Consider the following 17,647-nt stretch of genomic DNA (forward strand, 5'->3'; position numbering starts at 1 on the left):
TTGCCAAAGCAATAAAAAACTTTAAACAATGGCCAGTCATGACATAAACCAGCCCTGGGGCTGTCTGCCAAAACTCACCTCAAGAAAGGAGGTCCAGAAATAAACAGTAACCTATAAAAAGCCCCACAGACTTAAAGAGAGCCCTCTCAGTGTGTTAATTGATTTCACATCTGGCTCTGAAATGAGGAGTGTGTAAGGCAAGGAGAGGCCACCAATAACTCACTGCAGCTGAGCACAAAAGCGTGTGTGCAGCATCAATCACCAGAGCCATCCACTGCTACTCCGAGACCTCATATGCTGGGGCTCAGTTTTAAATTCTGTGTTTAAACTGCCCTGAAATAATGGGGCTGATGTTAATAAACAGCACATGGTTAAACGCTTTCACAGGTGGGATATTTCAAGGTAAATGTAGAGAAACTGGTTTCATTTCCCTTTTTCTCCTCCATCAGTTATCGGAGCAGTTTCTGCCTGCCCTTGGGAAGGAGTCAGCCCCAGGGTGGGTGGAAGGTTTGGTGATCAAGGGCTACAGCAAGGTGGGACCTACAAAGGAAAATAGCTGGGGATGGTTTCACGAGGCCTTTTCTGTGTGCCAAGGATGTGACCCCAGACTGTGACCTTGTGTGAGCTTGGCTGGAAGGGCCAAACTCGCCCGGGCTCTCCCCTGTCAGATCCCAGGGGCAGCGCTGTGGTGGAGGCTCTGCACCCCCTGCTCTGGGCTGTGTTCACCTCTCAGGCCAACATCTGCACCCTTTGTGTGGCTGTGAGTCCAGGGGTGCACGGAGCTGTCTCCTCCTGCTCCCACACCTGTTGGTTTGTGCAGCTGGGTGATTTTAGGGTGTGAGAGCCCCTCTGTTTGTTGGATGCAGTTCAGAGCACGCCTTCCCCACTGCCCTGGACTGTGCAGTGCCACCAAGGCAGAGGGCAAAGCCCAGAGCTCCCTCAACCCAGGGGGGGTTGAAGAGGCTGCAGGGAGGCTCTCCCTGAACTCAGTTTTTTATTTCTGATGGTTCCTGGGCACTGCTGAGAACATCACCAGTAAATGATGACATCTTCTGAGGTCACCAGTGCTGTAATTACAGGAGTGATCCCAGGCTTAACCTTGGCGATGAGCAGAGCCTGCCCTGAGCATCTGTGGTTTGTTGGTTGTGACTCATCACAAGAGCTCAGGGGGGCATTTGTGGTGATTTATTCATGCCACATTTATTGTTTGGAAAGCTCAGTCAAATACTACTCTGGTTAGACTGAATAATTCAGCTGCCAGCCTACTTTTGGTCTACTTTTGGTTTACTTTTGATCTCTTCATTGCTTTTTCTCTCTCTTAAGAGCCTCATTTCAGAGGTGAAAATCATCTCAGAGAATCATGGAATGGTTTGGGTTGGGAGGAAACCTAAAGCCCATCTCATCCCACCCCTGCCATGGGCAGGGACACCTTCCACTGTCCCAGGGTGCTCCAAGCTCTCTCCCAACCCAACCCGCTCTGGGGTTCTGTGGTTCCATAAATAAACAGTGGATCCCTTTCAGGCAGGTGCAGCATTTATGGGAGACAGAGGAACATTCAAACGTGAGTAAGACTGTGACTGGGCTGTTCTGGGTACGTGCAGGCTCACAGGGGATGCTATAAAGGATCTGGGTCTGGGTATTTTCAGCAGGGCAGCTCCTGACCCAGTGTAATGCTGTATTAATAGACAGCCAGAATGTAGAGCTGTGACACAAAGATCAACAGCTCTTGGCAGTAGATTTTGTACTCAGGTATCCAAATGTATCCCTTGAAATTCCAGTTTGGTCAGCCTGGCCAGCCTGGGCTGCCGTGCTGAGAACTGGCACCTCTGCTTCCCATCAGCTCACATGGTTTTGTTCTTTTATTCTGAGCTAAACTGGTTGAGGCTTCAGCACAAGCTGTGTCCTCACGTGTCCACCCGAACTGGATGCGGCCCAGCACAGCTGGGTGGGGACAATTTGTAATTTTAGTGATGCTGCAGCTGTTGGAGTTGTAGTCAGAATTAAGGAACCAGGTTTAATTACTAGAATAAATGGTGGGGGTGTAAAGAGCCTGTTTAATTCACTGGGGCACTCAGAGAGTTGGGATTTTGGGATCACAGACTGTGTGCACTTGGCCGCTACTTGAGAGGCACTTGTGGTATTTGACTGTTTTACCTGTGCCAATTCTCCTCCTCATCTTTGCAGCTTTTAGGATGTGTGAGTGGAGGTCTAGGTTGGATTTTAGGAATAGATTGTTCCCCCAGAGGGTGCTGGGCACTGCCCAGGCTCCCCAGGGAATGGGCACGGCCCCGAGGCTGCCAGAGCTCCAGGAGCGTTGGGACAGCGCTGCCAGGGATGCCCAGGGTGGGATTTGGGGTGTCTGGGCAGGGCCAGGAGCTGCACTGGGTGATCCCTGTGGGTCCCTTCCAGCCCAGGATATTCTGTGATTCTGGTGGGGCCAAAGCTGGGCCCACTGCGACGTCCCCACTGTCCCTGTGCTTGTGGCGCTGCCCCGGAGGGTCCTGCCTGGGCTTCACTGTGCACCGTGGGCCATTTACAGCATTATCAAATTATTATTGCCTAATTTTGCAATTACTTCAAAAGCCCTGTGGTTGCCTCCCACAATCAGTGGTGTCCCTGGTCGGGCAGTGATTCATCTGAACAGAATTAGCCACGGGCAGGGCGTGAGAGCCGAGCTGGAGCTGGGAGCGTGCAGGGAGCAGAGAGCTGGGCTGGTGTCCTGCTGGGGGACAGGGCTTGGCTGGCTTTCACTGCAATTATGTTATCTGGTTTGGCTGTAGGAAAACCAACTTAGGCGCTGAATGTTTTGTTTCAGGTGGATGAAGCTGATTCCTCACCCGGCTGAAGCAGGACGTGCGCTAGAAGGGAAATGAAGATGTGCTGCATTCTGTGTACACGAAGCACTTTGGGTTTCATTTTCCGTCACTCCTTGGCAAGGGGCAGAGCTGCCCAGGGAGCCCAGCCCAGGAGGGGGGGCCAGGGGGTCACTGCACCACCAGGACCTGGGAAACCCCTCAGTGCAGTCCCAGTCTGCAGGTGCAGGAGTTGGGAGAATCAGGAGAAACTGAGGTGGCTGAGAGAGGGCAGAATCACCAGCCTGGGTACTTGATGAGCCGTGGACACAGCTGGGAAATGAGGAAAATGAAAATATTCCTGTGGATGAAGTGAGACATGGAAGCTGCCACAGCAGAGCTGAATGGTGTTCCCAAAAGCTGGGGAGAGACCCCCTTGGATGAGCTGGAGTGCCTGGGCTCACCCCCAACATCCCTACCCAGCTCCTCCTGTCTGCCTGTTCCCAGGCTAGAGCCAGAGATAACTGGGAAAGCATTCCCAGGAGTATTCCCAGTGTCACTGGGTGACTGCTGCTTGTCACCCTGGTGCTGGGAGGGGCTCCTGGGACATCTCACTGGGGTGCCAGCACCCCCACTCTGGGGCACCCACCCACCCACTGAGGCTCTGGCTGGCCCAGGAGCACCAGTGAGGACACTGGGTTGCCCAGGGTGGCACCGGGCTGTCCACTGAGAGCCCTGAGTTCATAGGACCATAAAATATCCCAGGCTGGAAGGGACCCATAAGGATCATGCTCCTTGCAGGGCAACCTGCACCTAAACCAGGTGGCCACGAGCATTACCCTGCCACTCAACACCTGCCCCTGCTTGCCCAGGGGCTGCACAAAGCTGCCCAGCAGGGAAGGAGGTTTAGGGCAGGAACTGGGATGCCCTGGGAGGTGTTTGCTGGCCCCAGGTTGCCCACCCAGCACGCTGTGTTGCCCAACAGCCATTGCTGTGGCCATTACAGGGCGGGTCAATGGCCAGGACGGGTCACAGAGCCCGGGCACTGTCACAGAACCCCCCCAGAACACAGTCACTGGCCACGGAACCCCCCGTCCATAGCAACGGGGCCCTGTGCCAGTGCTGCCCCTCGGGTCCGGGCAGAGCCGGGCAGTGCCAGCACCACCACAGCACCCAGTGATGAGCAGCAGCACCCCCAGACACCCCCAGCCCTGAGCTCACCCCACACTCGCAGCCAGGGGGGAGCTGTGCCTGACGGGGAGGGACCACCAGCACAGCCGGTACTGCCCTCAGCCCCAACCCTCCTCCATCCCCCCATATCCCACACTGGGCGCTCAGCAGCTCCTGGGGTGTGCCCGTGTCCACGGGGACTGGAACCTCTCATCCTGGCATGGTTTATCCCAAAGGGGACACAGGGGCATTTATTTCAGCTGGAAGTGTGTGGAAAAGTAATCCAGTCCATTCCCAAGGCTTTTTTCTTCCTTAAACACTTGTCTGTCAGTGGCTGAAGGGGAAGGATTTATTCGCAGGGGTGGGAGCCAGGGAAAGCATCTCCCCCTCTCCAGCTGCTGCTCCCCAGGTACCAGTAAGTGGCATGGAGACAGGGAATGGCAGTGGCCTGTCCCCAGCAGGGACAGAAGGGCTGGAGTGACGGGTTTGTGGGAACAGCACTCGCAGGGGCGTTTGCTGGAGCTGAGCACAGACGTCTCATCCTCGGTTCTGCCAAACTGACTCGGAGCCAGTCACACCTGTGAAAGCTTTTGTGCTGAATTTGAGGCTGCGAGTGTCCCGCTGCCCACCCCAAAGCCTTTGGCCAGGCTGGATCCTGGGATGAGACTCGCTGGCCTGGGTTGGAAGGGACCATCCCTGCCATGGGCAGGGACACCTCCCACTGTCCCAGGCTGCTCCAAGCCCCAATGTCCAGCCTGGCCTTGGGCACTGCCAGGGATCCAGGGGCAGCCCCAGCTGCTCTGGGCACCCTGTGCCAGGGCCTGCCCACCCTCTCAGGGGAGGTCATTAGATTGACAGGGAAAATGAAGGAATAATAGGAAATAAAGAATTAAGGAAAACAAAGGTGTGAGATCTGTCATCCTCTTTAGCAGCCGTGATTTGTTTCTCTCCTCATTTCAAAACCTGACACAAGATACCAAGGACAAAGCTGGTATCAAATCCCTCCCTATCCAAATGCTTGGGATGCTGTCAGGGGGGATTTACCTTCAGGAGATTTAGGGGCTGTGTGGGTGCCCCAGGCAGGGCTGGTCCCATCACAAGTCGGGTGCTGCTGTAAGAGGTGCCACAAGGACAGGAACTCTCTGAGTGCAGTTTTCCTCTGCCTCCTTTGTGCAGGACCCGCACCAGCTGCATTCCAGGATGGAACTCTACGGCTATCCCTTAAAAGCCAAGTTTAACCAGCCACGGCCACCACCTCCCAAGGTCCTGCCGGCCACCAACACCATGACCACCAGCTACAAGAACCGCGTTCCCTACCATCCTGAGAGCTTCAGCATGCCATGGATGCCCAACTCCTACTACAAAGCAGCTGCCCTCAACCCAACCTTGTCTCCCCTTACCGAAAGCTTCCCGGGGCTTCCCCCCACCAAGATAGTTCCTTTTATTTCCGAGAGACCCAACGGCGTCTTCAGCCGGCACTCGCTGGATGACTGGCACAGGTCCAACATGACCAACTACAAGGAGTCGGAGACCACCCGGCACAACGCAGAGCGCCTGCGGGCTGACCTGACCCGCACCATCAAGGACGTGTACCAGCAGGCCAAGAGGACCCAAGGGGAGAGCACCAAGAACCTGGGAGAGCGCGTCAATGACATAGAGTACTGGAAATCCGAGCTCTGCATCGAGCTGGATGCCATGATCAGGGAGACCAATTCCCTGATGGACATGCGGAAACGGCTGGAGAGAGCCTTGGCCGACACCGAGGGCCCCTTCCAGGTAGGGACCCTGCAGCCCCCAGCCCAAACATCTGCAGCCACTCAAACCTCTCATAAAGTTCATCCCAGCTCTGTAACACTGGAAAGTTTTCATGGAGAGCCCATTAGTTGAGTCAGTGGTAAACAAATCCCCTGCATCTGCTGCGTTCCCCTCCAGCACATGCTGAGCACATCACTGCAGTGTTTGTTTAACCAAGTATTTCCCTATCCAAAATCCCGGTTTGGGACACAGAAGGCCATGTCTTACTACAAGGCTCTGGGGAGGTCGACAGCGAGCCTGACACAGGTCCCTGCATTCAGCTGTGGTGGCCCAGGGACACGCGGGCTCCCTCCCACTGGTTCGGTGCTGAAGTTGCACTCGGCTGCTGCTGTCAGCTCACCCAGCTGCCTCGGGCAGCTTTTCCCAGGCTGCCATCCCTGTGCCCACCGGAATTGTCTTTTCCTGCATTCCCTGACATGGGCACTGTCCCTGCAGGGAGCCCTGCCCCTGCAGCCAGCACTGATGTCATGACATGTCCCCACCAGGTCGCTCACAAGTGTTTGCTCAATCGGGAGAAGAGGATGGGCATCGACCTGGTCAATGACGACGTGGAGAAACAGCTCATCACAGTAAGTCTGGCAGCACACATCGTGTGCCAAAGTTATTTTTACCTAAACTCCCCTGAACAAGTTTGGCAGCCCTGTTCCCTCACTGGCTCTTCAGCGCTGGTGAGGTGCTAAATTCTTCAACTCTCCAAACCTACTGGGGCAGGGGCTGGTGTTCCCACTCAGCAGTGTGTCCATGGGAGAGGAGGGAAGAGCTGGAAACCAGCCGGGTTTGTGTGGCTTATCAGGGTCCTCTGTCCCTCTTTGAGGAGTCTGTGAGATGGCCCTGCCTTTCAGAGTCCTGCCAGCACAGACCTCTGTTTATTTATCTGATCTGTCTCTGTATCTATAGCACATTCTATATATTACACACACACGCAGATGGAGAGGGCAGGGTGTGCCTGAGCTCATCTGCTTTCCCCAGATATATTAGCTGGGCTAATAAAAGGTACTCATTCCACTTCCCCCAGCTCTGCTCTGCTCAGGGCAGTGTGGCTGCAGCAGGACTGACACTCTGTGTGCTCAGGCAATGGATTTGATAGAAATCATAGAAACCTGCACTCCTGCCTGCCTTTATCTAGGCTGCTTTAAATCATGAATTAAAAGCAAACATGAGGAGAGCTGGCACAGCAAATGGGATCCTAATGCAGGGTACAGCGAAACAGAATCACTGCAAAAGCCTCACAAAACTGGGAAGGAAATTGCAGCCCCTGGGCCTGTGAAGTCACTGCTCTCTTAGAAGATGTTTTGTTATGAGTCAGGCCCTGAAAATTTAAATGATTAATTTAAAAGTCCTGAGGGTTTAGGAAATTTATCAGAGCTGGTATCTCCATAATGCCATTTGGGTTTTTAAGTGTTTGGGATGCATTTAGGCTGTGCTTTCAGCTGGCTCCTGCAGACAGGAGGATTGAAAATCCCTGGGTTTGGAGCACTGCTCACCAGCCTCTGGAAACCTTCACGGGGGCAATAGGCTTGTGCTGGAGTCAAGGGAGCCAAGAGCAGCACGAGCCTTCCTCCAGGGGAGCTGAACCCTGCCTAGAACTGACTGGGGATTTACACCAAAGTCCTCTTGTCCCATATGGATGGGATTTCTTGTGGGGAGGAAAATGCCCTGGGACTGGGGATGGGGATGCGTGGCACTGCTGGCCCAGGGTATCACTGTGCCTGTTCACATCAGGTCAGGATCTGGCTCTGTCTCCCTGTGATGGAACCAAGCAGCCCTGGCCATTGATGTCAAGATGAAAAAACTCGGGAATCCACCCTGGAAGTGATTTCAGAGACCTTGGCCATGGCCACAGCCCCCTCCTGTCCCCTGCTGGTGCCTGGCCATGGCTCAGCTGCACAAGCACTGGGGCTGGGGGGCCCTTCCTGCAGCCCCTGTTTGCTGTGGGGGAAAGGGGAGCCCTCGCTGTGTGCGAGGCTGGAGAGGCCCGAGGGGAGCAGTGCCCCCGATGTCTGAGCACCGAGGCTGATGGGGTCTGTTCTGCCTTCGCCCAGGAAATCAAGACCATCAGGTCCTGCCGGGAGAGGTTACAGCAGTGCCTGGACACGGTGAATTGCCAGCTCATGTAAGGAGGGCTCTGGGCCCCTGCTGCAGGGCTGATGTGCAGCTGTGCCGTGGCCCCCAGCAGATCCCTACTGCCCCGCTCCCTGCGGTCAAAGCCCTGCAGGCTCCACGGGAGGCAGGCAGGGATGCTCCGGGAGCTGCAGGGGAATGGGATGGGCAGGAAACCATCCCACGCCTCCATCCCGACTGAGGCCTGCACTTTGTGTGTTCCAGGTGCAACAAGGAGGCCCGGCAGGAGCTGGAGAAGGACCTGGCTGACAAACAGATGGGCCACCACATCGACAGCAAGTGCTACCAGCTGAAGAACACCTCCAGAGGCATCCACTACTACAAAGGCGTGGAGAGGGTCGATGCCACGTGAGCACGGGGGGCCCTGGCGGGCACAGACCCTGTCCCGGGCAGGGAGCTGGGATTTCCTGGCCCACTCTGAAGGCACATCCATCCCTCCTGGAGACACCCACCTCCAGGGCTCGTTTCCCTCTGGTCTCTCCAGGTGGAGAAGAACCCTCTGCTTTCAGATGGATGCTGAGCACACGGCAGGCGAAAGCGAGCCCGAGCTAATTAAACATTAGATCAGGGCTCAGAGCTTAACCTGCAAACAAATTCAGCCCAGCACCTCTGCACAGCTCATTAAGTTCATGCATATTTTCAAAGATGTGTCAGTGCTTGCCTGAGTGCTCCTCACTGATGGAAAGTCTGGGGGCTCACCCCTGCATGGAGAGGGCCTGGCAGGGAGCCGAAATGACCCAGAAAATAAAGAAGTGAGAGCGTGGTCCTGCAACAGAGTTCAGCTGCCTTTGAGTGCCAGGAATTCAGCTTTGGCTCTGCAGTAAATGAACAGTGACCTAACCCAGCACTCACAGAGAGATGCCCTAAGTGGCAAAGGGCTGAGAGAATAAATCTGCTCACACACACCCATGAGGTTTATGGAGAGGCACAGATTGATACCATTTTTTTAATAGTTTGAATAATTATTCACAGTAGAGCTCAGACACATTTAAACAGGCAAATGGATTGCAAAGGATTGAGGCTAAAATTCAGAGGAGGGTAAAATGTGCCGAGAATCAGCAGGTTTTAAATGGAGCTTATGTGGTATTTAAGTCTTTTGTTGACCTTGTTCTGGACTACTGCACAGGCAGGAACTTCATCCCAAATGCACAGACAGGGAATGGAGTGGGATCTAAAGCTTGTTCGGTTTAGTGGGAGACTGAGATGGGCTGTGAGCAAAAGGAATTGACTGAATTGTGATGTGTGTGTCCTCGTGGGGCTGGGAACTCCTTGGCTCTTAATGCCTCGAAGGTGTAAATAGGAGCTCTGACTGGAATCTCTGTTTTTTATGGGACAATCTTTTGTTTGTCTGAGCTTTCACAAGCTGTCTTCATGAACATACCCTCATTTGATAAATATCATCAAACAAACGGGGTCCAGATGTTTCACTTCCATGTAATTTAATTAAGGGCGCAGATTTCATTTGCATCAATCTCCACCCAGGCTCAGCAGCGCGGGTTTGCCAAGGGCCTGTCCTCTCCCCCCACAGGGTCTCGGTGCCAGAGACGTGGGCCAGGTTCACGGACAACAACATCTTCCGCTCGCAGAGCGCGCGCGCGACCTCGGCCAAGCTGCGCGCGAGCACCGAGAGCCTCCTCATGGGCACGGCCGACGAGATGTGGCGGCAGTTCAGCAAAGTCAACGACGCCTTCACCAGCCGCATCACCGAGACCGCCAACGCCAAGAGCAAGATCCAGACACACCTGGCCAAGGTACCCAACCCCGCCCTGGCGCTGCCGCTGCCACTCAACTTCCTCCCGAGGGATGGGCAGTTATCCGTGGGCTCCCTGCCCTGCTCTGCCAGATCAGTGATGGGACCTGCCTCGGGCCGGTGGGACTCATGGAAAGCTCCCTGGCAAGGCCTCAGACTGGTTAAGTTTGCAGCACTGGGGGCTGATGCCACATCCTTATATGAGGAGCCGTTAAAACCTTTCCCTCTGTTAGCTGATGGATGATCAGTTCTTGCAAGCAGCAATTTTGGGAAGCTGGTAATTTGACACATCCATCACTGCTCCTAAACCTCCTCTACTCCTAAATCTCTGATGTGACAGCAAGAGCAAAGACATTTTCCCTGAAAACTCTGCTGGATCTGTGCCTTGATGTGGCAGAGCAACGGTGGCCTGAGCCCAGGGGCTGCTTATTGAACTTGGGTTTTTTCTGCACAAACAGAGAAAAGGGAATGATGGGATCACTTGAGAAGGTATCTTTTCACTGATACCCGTGTCTCTGTTTCACCCCAGACACGGCAGGAAATCTTCCAGATCGAGACGAAGATCCAAGTCATCCAGAAGACCATAAGGGACAAAGAGGTTCAGTTAAAGGTGGCTCAGACCCGGCTGGATGAGCGCACGAGGAGACCCAACGTGGAGCTGTGCCGGGACGCTGCCCAGATCCGGTACAGCCGGGCTGCAGGGCTGCCAGGGCTTGGGGAGTCACTCAGGAGCATCTCTGCATGACAAATTTGCTTTTTTCCCCTAAATATTCCTTCCATGAGTGCCCTGGTAGAATCTAAAGCACTGAGCAGGTGTCCCAGCCTCTGGGTGCTGGGAGAGCTCTGCACCTGCAACGGAGGCTGGACACCACGGCCGGGTCCAGCCTGATGCCACCCCTTGAGGGGCTGGAATTTTCCCACTTGGGTAAACCTCATCTTCTCTCCTGTCTCATCCAGGCAGCTGGATGTGCTCAGTTTTGAAGGATAAGCCCTTATTTGCTGTGTGTGCATCCTGTGCAGGACCCCTGCACAGGGAAATCCAGGAGGGTGAACCAACAAAGCCACAAACCCAAACAGAAACGGGAAACCACAGCTGCTCATTCCTGTTCCCGGTGGCGCAAGCTGCTCTGGCAGACGTGGCCGAACATATCCAGAGCTTTGGAACAAACTTCTCCATTCCTCCCAATGGAGGTCGGGAGGAGCTCTGCCCTTGGCTTTCCCATACCAGGAATGGGGTGCTGGCTTCAGCCTGGGTGTGCTGATGGGGAAAATCCTGTGCCCAGAGGGCCCATCTGGATGGGCACCGCCCCGTGGTGGGGCTCTAACGGGGTCCCGCTGTTTTCCAGCCTTGTCCAAGAGGTCAACGAGATCAACGAGACACTGCGGAACCTGCACCAGTGCCTGCGGGCCTCCGAGGACATGCTGCAGATGCTGGTGCGCTCCAAGGGCGTCCTGGAGCACGACCTGGTGGTCAAGAACAACTCCCTGTTCATCGACCAGGAGCGCTGCATGGGGATGCGCAAGAGCTATCCCAGCACCGTGCAGATCCTGGGGTACGTCTCCGCAGGACTCACCTGAGCGCGCTGCACCGACGGCGGGACACGTTCCCACTTTCCCTCAGCTTCTTTGCCAATACATTGTTGCAATTTCACAAACGTGTTTGGATGTCATTTCCTGATGTAAACTCCGGGCAGAAATTAAATGAGCGTTTTGTTTGTTGGGTTACCAGGATAATTTTTTTCCTTGGTATTTTCTCTTTCACTGTGTGCCAGGAAGGAGCTGAAAATATCCTGTATGTCACCAAATCCACCCACGGGGACCCATCCCTGCCCTTCCAGTCTGTGTTTTCAGGAGAAAAACTGTCGCATCTTCCTCCTTTGGAGTGTGTGTGATGTGGAAAAGGCACAAGGGGAAGTAAAGCCACTTGTCAGAATAATGAACTGCTGACATGCATGATGGACTTTTAATGGTGCAGCAGAAGACACACAAACTGTCCCGGAAAAAGTTGCAGTTTGTGCTGTTCCTAAAATAGAAAAATGTGCATTTTAAGCTGATTTCTAATGATAATTGTCTTGCTTTTGAAAAAAGTTAAATGCCATCAGAAATGTCAGTGCTGGGGTCTTAAAAAGAGGAAGTAGATTCGACTTGAAGAAAGTTCATTGAAGAAAATGCTGTGGGTTTAATTTTGGCTTCCTAATTAAACCTCTCACGTGTGCTTTGTTGGTGGGAGCACCAAAGCACTTTGAAGATAAAGAGATTAATCAGTGTTTAAGCCCCTCTGGCTTCCAGGGAACCTTCTCTTGCTGTAAATCCGACTGATTTTACCAAGTATTGGAATTTTCAGAGGGATAAGTCTTCAATCGATCTGAGTGTGAAAGTAATTTTGCAGTTTCCCTCCTTAGACTCACACATTTCTTAAGTCTTTTAACCCCAGCAGTCAAGCTCAGCCTAAAGCCGGAGGGTGCCAGGAATCCCAAAGGAGCAGAAGCTCGAGTCCCTCCCCCTCTCTCAGGAATCCAGGGCAGGGACCACCAGCCCAGCGTGGGGGCTCTCAGGAGCTGGGAGCACCTTTCCTTGTCCCCATCCCCGGGTGACTCCTCCTCATCCCACAGACCCCTCTGTCCTCGTCCCCCCGTCCTCAGCGTCTTGGCAGGATCTCCATCCCAGCACCAGCCCTAAACAGGAAACAATTTCTTTCTAACCTTTTTTTTCTTTACTAGCACTTCTGTCGAGACTAAAAATAGATTTCCTCTGCTTTGTGTGTCTTGGGGCCGGAGTCTGTCAGAGACAGCAGCCACCCTTTCCAAGGAAAGGGACAACTGTGAGCAGGAAAAGCTGCCCAGCTGATCACACCTTCCCTTTCTGCACTTCCCTGCCCCCCAAAGGGCCCCCTCGGGCTGCTCTGGGCTGTTCTCTGCCTGTGCTCCTTTCCCGAAGCCTTCCCCAGCCCCTGGTGATTTTGGCTGCTCCGCTTCTCTGCAGCCCCACTCCAGATGTTTTCAGGTTTTTGGGCTCCATGAGTTTGTCCCCAGCTGAGTGTGGGGCAGCAGTGGCACCCACAGCCCCTTCCTGAAAAGCTCCAGCCTTTGAGTACCCGGAGCCAAGTCCTGGCACCAGCGACAGCTTTGCCTTCGTTTCACTTCCACCTTTGGTTTTGAGTCATGTCAAAAATATCTGGGCTCTGTTTTACAGTGAGGGCACACCACGATCAGTCTCCACTTTTCTCCAGTTTTGCTTTCAGAGCTCCCCAAACACTGATCTTTCCCACTGGCCCAGCTCCTTTAGGGCTTTCTCCTGATTGCCAGCATTTATGTGGTGCTGCAATTACCCAGCTCCATTTTCTCTTGCTGTCCTGCCCTCTCAATGCTCCTTTCCACAACTCTGCCAAAGAGTTTCTTTCCTCTGTTCGAGCCATGACCAGAGGAATTTCAGTTTCAGCTCCTCTAATTTCTTTCACAAATACTTTCCACTTTCCTGCAGCAATTTCCCAGACGTTAGAGAATTCCCAGGTCCCTCTGGGGTTTCGTTCTCTCCACGCCAGTTTTCCATAAGTTGTCAGTACTGATGTTACTTCTGGCAGCTGATATCCCCAGCTGCCCCCAGACACTTTGCTCAGGGCATCCCATGTGTGCTTCAGAGTGAGTCCCTTGGTTCCCCTGAGGGGAGCCCACCCTGCACAAACTCCTCTAAAATGGGTCTCCAGGGACAGGCTTTGGGTGCAATTGCAATGAACACGTGGCTCTTGGCCAGGTCTCCTGCACGGGGATGGATTTGCTTTCCATGACAGAGCTGCTGCTGAGTGAAGCTGCTCCATTTAATCCCCACAGGGCTCTGTTTGGGATTTGAGCAGCCTTTGATGCATTCCAGGAGATGAAACAACAGCCCTGCCTCCTCCTGCTGATGGCTGGGATGCCTTTGCTGCCGTGCCATTAAATGATTTCCTTTCAGAGGTCACTTCTAAATCACAGCCCAGGCCCATCATCCACCTTTCTGCACGGATGGGATGCCTCCTTTCTCCACTCTGAGGAACGACGTGTCTGCTTTTATTGCTATTTATTGCTGGTTTATTGCTGCCTCTCTCAGCCAAGTTGCTGAGGAAGTTTGTGGAAATTCCTTTGCATCTTAGAGCCATCTTCCCACCCTTTTGCATCATTCCTTTTGCATCACTGCTGCAGAGCTGGGTGTGTAAATTAATTGTTTACTGACTGAAAGAAAGACAATAAATTAATAAACCCAGGACGCTGTTGCTTTATGTCAGTCCTGGATCCAGGTGAACACTCCAGGCAGGGCTAGCAAGACACTTCTCAGACAGGAGGTTCTGTTGTTTAAGAAAACAAAAATCATTGAATGTCCTGGAAGGGTTTGACATGAATTTGGGCAAAGTCAAAGCTTGCCAAAACCCATGTTAACAATGTATTGCATAACTAGTGCAGATTATTGTGCTCAAGGGAGAGAGAATTCCCCAAACAGCATCAGCAGTCAGAAAAAAACCAACCCTAAACTCATTGCTATTATGGAAAAAAAGGGAGAAAACTTTGGCAAAATGCTAAAGGAAAATTTGGGCAGTGTAGGATCACAGAAATGCTTGTGCTGGCTCAGAGCAAAGTGCAGCCTCTGGTGCAGCCTCTGCCAGAGCCAATGGGAGATGCTGAGATAAAAGCACCAGAAGGCGGCAGGAACTCTGTGAGATTCTCCCAGTCCACTTTCCCAGCTTCCAGCACTTAGTATATCCCAAGGACTTCCTGAGCTGACAGGGCTGTCCTTGGATTTAATATCCCCCAATGGATTTGTTTCACATGCTCTTGTTCCCGTTGCTCTTGGAGCCCGCACAGCATCCGCTGTGTCCCTGAGCGGGGATCCGCAGGGCACGGAGCATCCGCACCCTCAGAGCGGCAGTGGCCGCTCCAGGGACCCTGGGGGGACTGAAAAAGGGGCCAGACCTGGCACTGCTGGAGCCAAAAGTGTAAAACTCAATAGTTTGGGCAAAAATGTGGCTCAAAGCTGGTTTAGACCTGTGTCCTCCGTAGGGTCTGTTCTGTGCTGGCAGGAGATGAGCACGAACCAGCCGCTCAAGAAGGATCTGAGGATGTTCAGAGTCCCAGCTGGGAAGCTCAGTTGATTTTTTGAGGGTTTGGGGGTCAGTGGGTAAATTTTGGTTTCCCTGAAGTCAGTGGGATTTTCTCCAGCGATTTCAGCCTGGCTCTATCAGTGCTGATAACTGGCTTGGAGTGGAAAGCGAAAAGTTGGATGAAGTTGGTTTGGGGGCATGAATGCAGACAGGACTAAAGTGTTCTATAATTTCTTCTTGCATTGGCAGAAAACAAATCGGGAAAAACAAGTCAATGCTTCCAAGATATATTAGACCTTTTGTTATTGAAGTCTGCTCAATATAAAGTCTCCCCTTCCATTTCTTTCTGGTTGAAACATTTTTTCTGATACCCATCCCAGCGGTGTAAATGTATTTCTATATTTACAAATCTATCTATCTATCTATACATATCTGTATATCTGCATGTGTCTCCTTTGAGAGAGCACCATGGATCCTCCACAAAGTGCAGTCAAACCATATCCCGCCCTCCTCTTTTTCTTAGTGGCACAGTTGTTTGAAAACAGGATTTTCCCCGCCCAGTTCCCTTCCCAGCCCCCAGTGAACGGCAGGAGGGGTTTGCTGATGGCAGCGCAGATTTCGGCCCCTGCCCTTCGCATTGCAAACCCTCCTCGCTAATGGCCTCAATCACCAGGGTAGGGAACAGGAAGCGAGTCCCTAAAATTGTGATGAGAGAGCAAAATGTGGGGTTAAAAATGTTCATCCTCACAAAGACATAGAGAGGAAATGTTATCTTTTGGTGTAGCTGGGAAAGGTTTGTCTTAAGAGGGGTTTCGTTCACCTGGCCCGAGGACAGGGACGAGCAGAGCCTCGATGTGCTGGTTCATTGATGCCACACAGTTAAATGAGCCTGAGATCCCTTTCAATCCACCCCTGCCTTGTCAGATTAGCATCTGAGCCCCGTAAATTGATAGAAAGCCCACTTTCTTTCCTGAATTCTCATCATTTTATTCTAGCATTTCAAGCTGAAGCATCATTTTGAAAGTAGCCCCATGGAATAGATCCAAAGTGAGAAATCCACATTTTTTTACCCAGGGTTTATACAACTCGTCAATCTTCCAGTATTCCCAGCACAGCCTGTGGCGAATCTTGTTTGTACACAAAACATTTTTCCAATTTATTGTGGCGCCTGCTTTGATTCGGGCGGGGTGGCACTGCCAGCCCCCTCACCCCGAGCCTGAGCGGGGGCAGCTCCCGAGCCCCGGGAGCACCGGGAGAGCCTCAGCCCGTCCTTGGGTGTGACGTCGTCTCTCCAGCAAAACCCCGAGGGCTCTGCTGTGACCATCCTCGCTTCCTCGCCTCCTCTCGCCCCTGGCCAGGCTCCCTCCAGCATCTCCGGCTGACAGAAGGCGCGGAGAGGAGCTTTGCCCCCGCCCCGGCACCCGAGCTCTGTCACAGCTCGTGCTCAGCTGATGTTTGTCCCAAACCCTGCTCGGTTTCCCAAAGAAGTGTCCAAGCTGCAGGGGAGTGATGTGCTCTCCTCTGTGGGCTTTCTCCACCGTTTCCAATCCACGGCTCTCAGCCAAAACAGCCTTTGTTACCCACACACTGCTCTTTTCCCTCGTTTGAGTTTCAGGTATTTCTCCCGTGCTTAAAAAGCTGCTTTTGGCACCTTATTCAGAGCCGGAGCCGGGGCGGTTTTGCTGTCCCACACTCCCGGAGGAGCTCGGGAGCTGTCTGTGACCCCCACACGTCCCAGTGCCTTCCCCCACTGTGCATCCCGCTGTGCTCCAGGTTGGATATTTTATCCGGGAACAGCAGCCCAGATCTCAGACCTGCAAATCCAAACCAGAGAATGCTCTCTGCCAGAGCCTGGATGGCAGCCCTTGGGGACTAGACCTTTCTCTCTCAGCCCCGAGCGTGGGGGCTCCTTCAGGCACCCGGCGCACGGGGCAGGACAGCCCCAGTCAGCCGCATTAACCAGGAATGTTCCGATGGTGGCGCAGATGTTTCAGTCCTCTGGCCTTTGCAGTCCTGGCACTGACGAGCGCCACAGGGTGCAGAGGGACGGTAGCAGCAGAGGAATCGGTGGGATTTTTTGGAGGGGAGGGGAAATTGCATCCTTTGGAATCTCGTTTTAGCCGCTGGCCTCTCTCCCCCGACCCCCCCCCCCCCCCGAGTGCTCTCAGCTCCCCTCCCACTCTCTGGCCGATGTCTGTGCCGGGACCCCTTACGTGAGTGTGAGGAGCCCGTGCTGCAGGAACACGCCTTTCCTTGCCAGGAGAGAGGAGCCAAGCACGCTTCCCGACCTCCTTTCTCCCAAGATTTACAATCCCGGTGGCTGGATGCCGAATTCCCTCGTTTGTGCAACAGTGCGGGACGAGTCTGGAGCTGGTGCGTGGAGAGGGGAGGTGATGGGGATTGGTGTTAATGCTCAGCACTCCCAGGAGTGTGCAGGGCTCCTGGCGGGATTATTTGGGAGCCGGGGGTGGGCTCTGGGGGGGTGGGGGGGGGGTGTTTGAACAGATTGGCTGTGCTCGAGGAATGAGCGAGGGTGGCAGCGCAGCCACCCCTTCCTTCCCGAGCACCTGCGTCAGAGATCCCAGAATGGGCACTATCCCAGGCTGCTCCAAGCCCCAATGTCCAGCCTGGCCTTGGGCACTGCCAGGGATCCAGGGGCAGCCACAGCTGCTCTGGGCACTCTGTGCCAGGGCCTCCCCACCCGCACAGAGAAGAATTTCTCCCAATATCCCGTCTGTCCCTGCCCTCTGGCAGTGGGAAGCCATTCCCCGTGTCCTGTCAATCCAGACCCTTGCCCCAAGTCCCTCTCCAGCTCTCCTGGAGCCGTTTTAGGCAGTGGAAGGGCTCTGAGCTCTCCCCAGAGTCTTCTCCAGCAGAACAGCCCTAACTCTCTGAGTGTCCTCCCGAGCTCTGGAAAATCGCATGCTACAT

The 17,647-nt window shown here is 53.7% G+C and overlaps 1 protein-coding gene across 1 annotated transcript; it reads left to right on the forward strand.

The window, feature by feature from the left end:
- Nucleotides 1–3,940: 3,940 nt before the first annotated feature.
- Nucleotides 3,941–11,299, forward strand: TEKT3 (tektin 3). The gene is made up of 8 exons (XM_042022126.1): nt 3,941–4,072; nt 5,139–5,738; nt 6,263–6,346; nt 7,820–7,890; nt 8,103–8,246; nt 9,427–9,649; nt 10,178–10,332; nt 10,995–11,299. The coding sequence occupies exons 2-8, from the start codon at nt 5,163–5,165 to the stop codon at nt 11,224–11,226; spliced, it is 1,485 nt and encodes a 494-aa protein (XP_041878060.1). The 5' UTR covers nt 3,941–4,072; nt 5,139–5,162; the 3' UTR covers nt 11,227–11,299.
- Nucleotides 11,300–17,647: the final 6,348 nt, after the last annotated feature.

This window comes from Corvus kubaryi, unplaced genomic scaffold (genome assembly GCF_017639235.1).
Source record: "Corvus kubaryi isolate FWS band 111438036 unplaced genomic scaffold, C.kubaryi_AGA036_p1.0 37187, whole genome shotgun sequence".
NCBI lineage: Eukaryota > Metazoa > Chordata > Aves > Passeriformes > Corvidae > Corvus > Corvus kubaryi.

What these genes read in the sequence shown, in the direction of transcription:
- TEKT3 (XM_042022126.1), top strand. Translation starts at nt 5,163, where the DNA reads ATGGAACTCTACGGCTATCCCTTAAAAGCCAAGTTTAACCAGCCACGG. An exon ending in GTGGAGAGGGTCGATGCCAC is followed by an intron (nt 8,247 to 9,426) that starts GTGAGCACGGGG and finishes CTCCCCCCACAG; the next exon opens with GGTCTCGGTGCCAGAGACGT. An exon ending in CGGGACGCTGCCCAGATCCG is followed by an intron (nt 10,333 to 10,994) that starts GTACAGCCGGGC and finishes GCTGTTTTCCAG; the next exon opens with CCTTGTCCAAGAGGTCAACG.